Source organism: Chaetura pelagica, unplaced genomic scaffold (genome assembly GCF_000747805.2).
Source record: "Chaetura pelagica isolate M959 unplaced genomic scaffold, ChaPel_1.0 scaffold363, whole genome shotgun sequence".
Taxonomy (NCBI): Eukaryota; Metazoa; Chordata; class Aves; order Apodiformes; family Apodidae; genus Chaetura; species Chaetura pelagica.
The window spans coordinates 2,410,688-2,418,973 of NW_009952720.1; the positions used below are offsets into that span (position 1 = coordinate 2,410,688).

At 58.6% G+C, this 8,286-nt stretch overlaps 1 protein-coding gene across 1 annotated transcript; it reads left to right on the forward strand.

Annotated features, from left to right (window-relative positions):
- Window positions 1-445: 445 nt before the first annotated feature.
- NMNAT2 (nicotinamide nucleotide adenylyltransferase 2) lies at window positions 446-7,104 on the forward strand. The gene is made up of 11 exons (XM_009994685.1): window positions 446-497; window positions 557-645; window positions 1,338-1,405; window positions 2,019-2,097; window positions 3,010-3,142; window positions 3,645-3,725; window positions 3,841-3,885; window positions 4,659-4,735; window positions 5,763-5,864; window positions 6,581-6,648; window positions 6,773-7,104. Exons 1-11 carry the CDS (start codon window positions 446-448, stop codon window positions 6,873-6,875), a joined length of 897 nt encoding a protein of 298 aa, XP_009992987.1. The 3' UTR covers window positions 6,876-7,104.
- The last annotated feature ends 1,182 nt before the right edge of the window (window positions 7,105-8,286 follow it).

The following is an 8,286-nucleotide window of genomic DNA, read 5'->3' on the forward strand; positions in this document are numbered from 1 at the left end:
TTTCCCACCATCATCGTCTCACAGGGAAATGATAGAGCCAAGAACCTTTGAAGCTCGTTTGCAGGGGAGGTGAGGAGAGCTGGCCTGGGGCTGCAGGGAGGTGTCACTAGCACTTGGGAAGGCTCCCAGGTGTCACCCTTGTCCCTCCCCAGTGTAGCAAGGCTCAGATCAGCCACCAGGCCAGGCACAGAGCCGGGGAACCGCAGCTAAAAGCTCCTCACCCCCCAAAGCAGGCAGCCTGTGGGCTAATGTGTGTCTTGGCAGGACCCACCACTGGGAGCTCGTTTGTGGCAACAGGGTTTGAAAGCCCCGTGGAGCTGCCTGGAGCAGATGCAACTGACATCAGAAAATAAACCAGCCCTTTCCCTTCCAACCCAACAGCCTCATGTTGGCGTAAGGACGAGCCGGGCAGCCCTTCCCTTCATCCCCATCCCCACCCGGTGGGATGAGCCCCTCCACAGGCATCGGGCAGGGCTGGTGGGTGGCAGAGGGGCTCGGTGGGGTCTGTGGGTCAGGCTGCATGTCTCTGAATCCTCCTCCTCCTCCTCCTTCCCAGAGCGAGCCCGGGATTACCTGCACAAGACCGGGCGCTTCATCGTGATCGGGGGCATCGTCTCACCTGTGCACGACTCCTATGGGAAGACGGTGGGTCTGTCCCCCTTGCCCCTTGCTGCTGCCTCTCTCTGAGGGTGTCTCGAGGCAGGGCTGAGCACTGGTTCTCTCATGGACCCCCTCCCCCTGCTCAGGACAGCAGGTCCCTGAGAGGAGGGAGAAGAGGAAACCGCTCCGTGTTTGCACAGAAAGTGCAGCAAGACCCCGCAACCAGCCCAGCTGCAGGCAGCAAAGAGAAACCCCCCCAGCAAAGAGAAACCCTCTCCCCTCAGGGGGATGGTCTCCCCCACCAGGGGGGTGGGCATCTGGTTAGGTTAGGGGTTTGGTTTTTTTTCTTCTTTGAATGCTTTCAAAGCTAATTCCATCGTGGGGATGCTGATGCGGACGGGAACCTTTCCATGCACTCTCTGGGGTGGAGGGGTTGGCTGAATGAGGAGAGAGTTCCCTCCTCTGCCCCAGGCTGGAGGAACCTCCTCAGGAACCCACCATCCCTTCAGCAGGGGCTGGGCATGGCAGGGCTGAGGCTGAAGCAAGGCAGGGCCTGCTCTGCCCTGGCAAAGAGGAGCTGAAATCACCTTTTTTTTTTTGGCAGGAATGAATCTTGCTGGCCTGTCTCACCTGAGCCAGCCTGGTGCTCTGCCCTGGGCAGGTTTGCAAGGCCAGGCTGGGCAGGGCAGGACACTTGCCTGCCCACCATGACTGTCCCTCCACCCCCTCTCTTGCAGGGCCTGGTGTCCAGCAGGCACCGCCTGACCATGTGCCAGCTGGCTGTGCAGTCCTCCGACTGGATCAGGTGAGTCCCACAGCCTGCACCCCCTGCACCACCCCCCACCTGCCAAGGGGAGATGCCACCAGCATCAGTTGGAGCTCCAGGATGGGCTTTCTCCTCTCCCAGCCAAAGCCTGGGAGCCCTTCCTCTCCCCACCCAGCAGGGACCTGGGGAGAGGTGTTACACCCCTCAAGGGTGGTGTGACCTCATGGGGGTTTGCAAGCCCCTGTTCACCCAGCCCACCATGGTCTTGAGCCGTGGCACCTTCCCTTTCCACACCTGCAGCACCAGCCCACGGGCTCTCCTCTTCCCAGCACTGCCCTGGAGTGTCTGGTGGCTGAGCTGGGACCAGAAACGTGCCCTCGGGAAGAAGGGTCATAACACATGTAGATGCCTCCAAGCCAAAGGAAAACTGGCTGGTTGGGTGCCGAGAGAAGAAAGGTCTCCAGGAGCATGTCCAGGTCCCCAGAGCCATTTAGGAGTGCTGGGTGGAAGGGCTGGAGGCAGGACAAAGTCCATGGAGAGGTGGGGGTGGCTGCTCCTGGTGTTGCTGGCCAGCCCAGCCAGGAGGAGCATGGCCAGGAGGTCCAGGCAGTGGCCACTGGCCAACTCTGTTGCCTCACTGTGCTTCCTGCAGGGTGGACCCTTGGGAGTGCTACCAGGACACCTGGCAGACCACCTGCAGTGTGCTGGAGCACCACCGTGACCTGATGAAGGTGAGGCAGCCCCCGTGCTTGGGGGGGACACAGGGGGGGCAGGAGCAGGGCTGCTCTTCCACCCCCACGGACACCAGGGACCAAACCATGGCAGGGACAGACAGACTTGCAGGAACAGACCTCAAATCCTGAAGGGATACCTGGTCACAGCCACTTCCAGCTCCTGAAGTGCTGCAGGAGCCCAGTGGAGCAGCTCAGCAAGGTGGGCAAGTTCAGCAGCTGGGAAGTCCCTGGGGAGCACAAAAGCCAGGAGGAGAAGTCTCTCCAAAGCCCAGGCAGACCTGAAGGCCAAAAAAAAAGGAAGGTGGCTGCCCCTGGGTGACCTCAGGGGTGGGGAGGGAAGGGCTGCTGCCAGCCCAAGGGTGGGAACCCAACCCAACCCCTAGGAAGCCCAAAGTTGACCAGCAGGATGCCTGGTGGAGCTGGGGACCACGCTGTGGAGCTGGAGAACCATGGTGTCAAAGCCAGTGATGCTGACCTTCTGCTGGAGGGACTGCTGAAGGAGTCAAGGGGGTGTTTGGCCCCCCAGGACAAGCTGTGGGGCACTGGCTTTGCCCCACTGGTCGATCAGCCACTGTGTTTATATTTATTCATCAGGATTTTTGAGCACCTGAGGGCAATGAGTGCCCAGAGGCAGCACAGCTGCAGCCTTGCCAGCCTCATGGCTCCACCTAAAAAGCTAATCCCATTGTCCCCAGCCTTCATCACGGGTCATTATCCACGGGGTCATGCAGCTCCAGGCTCAGCTGGTGGGCTGGGGTGGGATTTGGGTCCTTAAGGTGAGCCTGGGGGTACCTGTCACTGAGGATGATCTTCAGCCTGGGCTGGGGGACTCACTCTGAAGGTCGTGAAGGTGCTGGGAGGCAGCTGGCACGAGGGCACTGCTGCAGCCACACCTCTCCCTTGTTGCAGAGAGTGACTGGCTGCATCCTCTCCAACGTCAACACCCCCTCCATCACCCCAGTGATTGGCCAACCCCAGAACGAGCCCTCGCAGACCATCTACCAGAACAACAACACCAACGTCTCCAACAAGCCCACGGCGGGTAGGTGGCAGCAGGACAGGGAACCAACCTCTTAGGAACCTGATTTTTGGGTCCATCACCTGATCTTTGGGTCAGGTCACTCGTCTGGCTCCCTGCAGGAAGCCCAAGGTCAGGTGGAGATGCATGGGAGGAGGTGACATCCAGCACAGCAAGGGGAGCCAAGAAGGGCTCAAAGCGGCTGGGAAATCTCACCCACACGGAGCTGGGTCGTGTCCAGCAGGTCAGAGAAAAGGGTGTGAGAGGGATCAGCTGGATGGGTGACGTGGCTGGGTCCCCCCCTTGAGCCAGCAGGATGTGGGACATGGAGGTATCAGCTGAGGAGACGTGGGGGCATTACTGAAATCCCACCAAAATTAGCACCCTTAGGAGTTCACACCACGAGTGGGAGATGCTGAGAGCAGCTCCTGCCCAGGAGGATCTCACAGGACCAGGGTGTCCAAAGCTCTCACGTGCCAGGGCATCCTCACCTCCCTGGTTCATTTTCCTTCTTCTCCACCCTCAGCAAAGATCCTGGGGAAGGTTGGGGAGAGCCTGAGCCGCATCTGCTGCGTTCGCCCGCCCATGGAGCGCTTCACCTTCGTGGGTATGTAGAGGGAAGTCCCAGCTCTGCCTGGGCTCTAGCACCAGCCCCAAGCCTTCCTCCCATCCCCCTTGCCCAGGCTGGACACCAACATCTTCCTCTTGCTTCCCTCCCCCAGATGAGAACGCCAACCTGGGGACGGTGATGAGATACGAGGAGATCGGTGAGTGTGCAGCTCCTTCCACGTTGCTCTGGCTCCTCTGGGCCTGCACAGGTTGCTCCAAGCCCCATCCAACCTGGCCTTGAACACTTCCAGGGGTGGAACAGCCACAGCTTCTCTGGGCAACTTGGCCTTCAACACCCTGACAGTGAAGAATTTCTTCCTAAGGTCTAACCTGGATTTCCCACCTCCCACTTTAAAGCCACCCCCCTTTGTCCTATCCCTACATGCTCTTGTGAAAAGTTCTTCCCAGCTTTCTTGTGAGCTCCTTCAGGCAGGTTCAGGGCTTTCCTCCTGTGCTTGTGCAGATAGATTCATCCTCACCAGCCTGCTGGAGCAGAAAGCTCCTACCTGCAGCACAACCTCCTTACTGAGCAGTGAGGCCAACTCTCAAAGCAGGCTCCCAGCAAGCACCAGTCCTGTCCCAGGGAGAGAACAGGAAGACATGGAAGTCCTCCAAGTTGTGCAAGCAAAACCTCTGGTGCTTCTTGACCAGCTTGGCTGAAGCAAACATGGCTGTGGCCAGTCCCCAGGACTCTCTGAGAACAGCCCAGCAGCACAGGAGAGGACCTGAAATGTGGTGGGTGGGGGTGTGTGATGTTTGGCACCTGTAGGGAAGCAAGAAGGACCACACTCCCTTAGCAGGGCTCCTTTGGGCAGGGAAGGTCTGTGGGGAGGAGGTTCCCCACAAGCAGTGCAGCCAGATGGTGGTGATGGGGGGATCTGCTCAGCTCCTTTCCCTCCCACCTCTGACCTTCTCTGCTTCTTTCCTTCAGAGCTTCGTATCTTACTGCTGTGTGGCAGTGACCTGCTGGAGTCCTTCTGCATCCCTGGCCTTTGGAATGAGGCTGATGTGAGTCAACACTGCTGGGGCACCCTGTGTGCTCCTCCACTTTGCCAGGCTCCCTTCCTCCTCCTCCTCCTCCTCCTCCTCCTCCTCTTCTGCTTCCCAGATGCAGCACTCCTGGGAGCTCAGGATGCCAGGAGTCACACCCACCATTCCCACCTCCTACTCCATCCCCATCTCCTTCTCCATCCCAACCCTGACCTCCCCCATACACAGGTAGTCTGAGGGACAAGGTCTCCTGCTCCTCACTCAACAGCCCTGCCCAGCCTCCCCTTCCCCAGCCCTGGTCCCCCTCACCATGTGCACTGAGAACAGAACCCAGGTCCCAGGAAGCCGGTCCCAAGGGATCTCCAAAAGCTGTGGTCCCACTCCCTGTCTAATGGAAGGAGTCAGCATCAAGTAGACACAAGTCCCAGCAGAGTGAGGTGTGAGATAAGAGGTTTATAAAAGTTGGCCTGAGGTGAGAAATTAAACACCTTTCCAGCCAGATCAGTAGCTTAAATAAACAAAACCTGCTGACCTCGTGTTCTTTGGGTGGGCCTGGTTTGCCCTGAGATGGGTGAGGCAGTGGGACCCATCCCCCTCTTGTGGGATGTCCCCCAGACTTGGCCACCAGCCTTGGCACAAAGTCGGGTTTTCCCTGCCCCTCTTCCCAGGGCAGAACCCTCAGGAGCCCTGTCAGGAACGTCCCTCCTGCCTGCAAAAGCCCTTCCAGCGAGGCAGGGCTGATGTCCTCCTTGGGCCACCTCTCCTGCCACCTTCTTCCTACCACAACAAGCCCTCCCTACAACGTAACCTCAGCGCCTATTGATAGGATTGAACCCCCCTGCCTTTTTATTTTGCTCACCACAGACCACTCACAACACCTTGCTGGGTCCAAGGTTTGGCCTAAGACTGTCTGGGCAGCCCCAAGTTCAGCTCCTGCCTCCATCCAGCCCGGGGCTCAGCTTGCATGACACTGGGGGGAGGGGGTTGGCAGATGGTGGCAGGTTTTGGGTACAAAAAAACTCTTCCTCTTTTGGGTTGCTCCTAGATGGAGGTGATTGTTGGGGAGTTTGGGATCGTGGTGGTGCCCCGGGATGGAGCAGATCCCGACCGGATCATGAACCACTCCTCCCTGCTCCGCAAGTACAAGGTGAGTGGGTGCAGGTCTGGCCAGGGAAGGGTGTGAGGACCCTCCTGACCCATGGGAGCACTTGGGCCATGGGGCACAGCATCATGGAATTGTTTTTAAGACCATCAAGCCCAGCACTGCCAAGGACACCACTAAAGCACGTCCCTCAGTACCACATCTCAATGGTGACTCCCCCCCTGCCCTGGGCAGCCTGTGCCAGGGCCTGACAGCCCTGTGAAGAAATTGGTCCCTGCATCTGATCTAAACCTTCCCTGGCACAACCTAAGGCTGTTTCCTCTTGTCCTGTCACTTGTCACTGGGGAGAAGAGACCAGGAATCAACCCCCTCTCCCTCCAACCTCCTGTCAGGGAGTTGTGGAGAGTGAGAACTTCTCCCTCAGCCTCCCTTGCTCCAGACCAAACACCCCCAGCTCCCTCAGCTGCTCCTCATCACACTTGCTCTCCAGCCCCTTCCCCAGCTCCCTTGCCCTTCTCTGAGCACCCTCCAGCCTCTCAATGTCCTTCTTATCATGAGGGGCCCAGATCTGACCCCAGGATTTGAGGTGGGGACTCACAAGTGCTGAGCACAGGCTGGTCCCTGCCCTGGTGCTGCACTGGTGCTGGTACCAATGTCTCAAGGCCAGATGGTCCCAGCTGGTGGGTGGTCTGAGGAACAGCAGCACCAATGCAGCAGCCAGCTTTTGGGCCAACCCTTCTCTCCCCCTCCTTCCTCCACAGAACAACATCCTGGTGGTGAAGGACGACTCAAACCACCCCATGTCGGTTGTCAGCTCCACCAAAAGCAGGTGGGTGACGCAGGGTGACTCCTGCAAGGCAGGGAGATGGGATAGCCAGCCCCTCCATTCCTGTGGACACCAAAGTGCCACCCAGGCAGCCTCTGACCCCCTCTCTCTCCACCCCTGCCCCCAGACTGGCCCTGCAGCATGGGGATGGACACGTCGTGGATTATCTCTGCCAGCCCGTCATCGACTACATCCTCAAGAGTCAGCTCTACATCAACACCTCTGGCTAAGAGCCAGGGGCCCTGCAGCCAGACAGCCCTCCTGCCCTGCCTGCCTGCAGCTCTCCATCACTCTTTTCTCCCCCTCTCTCTCTCAGTCTGTGTCTCCATCTCTCTCCCCATCCCCGTGTCTCCTGCCTGTGTCTGCCTCTCCCCCCACCCCAGCACCCCATCATGCAGCCATGCCTGGGGAGCCCCAGGGGAACAGCTTGGTCTCTCTTGGTGGGGAACTGCCCTGCCCCTCTTAGGTGGGGAGGGAGTTGGGGGACCAGTGAAAGGGCAACGTGCTTGGTGGGCTCGAGGGAGACAACTCCAGGACCCCTTCTCCCAGCATGTCACAGGGAAATGGTCCCCCTGGTCCATCCTCCCAGCATGCTCAGAGCAGGGGCTTCCTCTTCTGCCCCACCTGATGGTACCCAAGCTAAATAAATCTAGAGGGACTTTGGTTTTTTTTTTGTTTTTTAATAGTTTTAGCCTGAGCCCTTTGGAGCTCCCAACACCATGACTAAACCCCCTGGTTGGGCAGCAGGCAGTTGTAACCCTTGGTGCACCACAGCGTGTGGACCTCCTCAGGCCAGCAGGAGGACAGCCCGGGTAGCCAAATCCTCCTCCTGGCCCTGAAAAATCCAGGAGAGGGCATTTCTGAAGGGGAGCAAGGCCTTGGCAAGCGTTGCTGCCAGGGCATTGCTGGGGGGGACATGACATGGAATCACAGAATCACAGACAGGTTTGGGTTGAAAGGGACCTAAAAGATCCTCATCATGGGCAGGGACACTTCCACTAGACCTGGTAGTTCTAAGCCCCATCCAACCTGGCCTTGAGTGCTTCCAGATGTGGAGCATCCACAGCTTCCTTGGACAACCTGGGCCAGTATCTCAACACCCTCATCTCCCATCTTTCCTTGGCTTCAAGTGAACCCAACCCCCCCCAGAGCCATCCTGTAGGCAAGCAGAGCTGAGGTGGTGCTCTGCTCCAACCCAGTGTTGGAGGGGGCTGCCCACAGCTCCTGGAAAGGGCCCTGCTATTTATGAGGTCAAGAAACAAGGGAGGAAGGACCAGGTCATGACCCTCTGAGGAGCTGCCTCAAACCTGGCTGAGCTTCACAGGGGGTGGCTCCATCCCCATCCTCTAGCCTCCAGATGGGCACTTTTGCCTGTAAATCTACCCTTTCTCCCTCTGCTCCTCCCCTCTTCCTCTCCTCAAAGAGTTTATTAAATGCATGAGACTTTCCCCTTTCCAAACCACCTGTGGCTGCTTCCCACACCCCCTGGACCCAGCCAGGCTCCTTCTCTCCTGCCTGTGACATTCCCCCTGGTGCCAGGGAAGGATCCTGCTGGAGATGCTCACCTTGAACCCCCAGCAGGGAACATGGAACAAAAGGAAGTGACTGAAGTGCTGTGGGGAGGAGAGTTGCTGCAGGGGC

Coding starts and splice junctions, on each gene's coding strand:
- NMNAT2 (XM_009994685.1), top strand. CDS start 446: ATGAGCCCCTCCACAGGCATCGGGCAGGGCTGGTGGGTGGCAGAGGGG. Junction 5,865..6,580: donor CCCTGCTCCGCAAGTACAAG/GTGAGTGGGTGC, acceptor CTTCCTCCACAG/AACAACATCCTGGTGGTGAA. Junction 6,649..6,772: donor GTCAGCTCCACCAAAAGCAG/GTGGGTGACGCA, acceptor CCCTGCCCCCAG/ACTGGCCCTGCAGCATGGGG.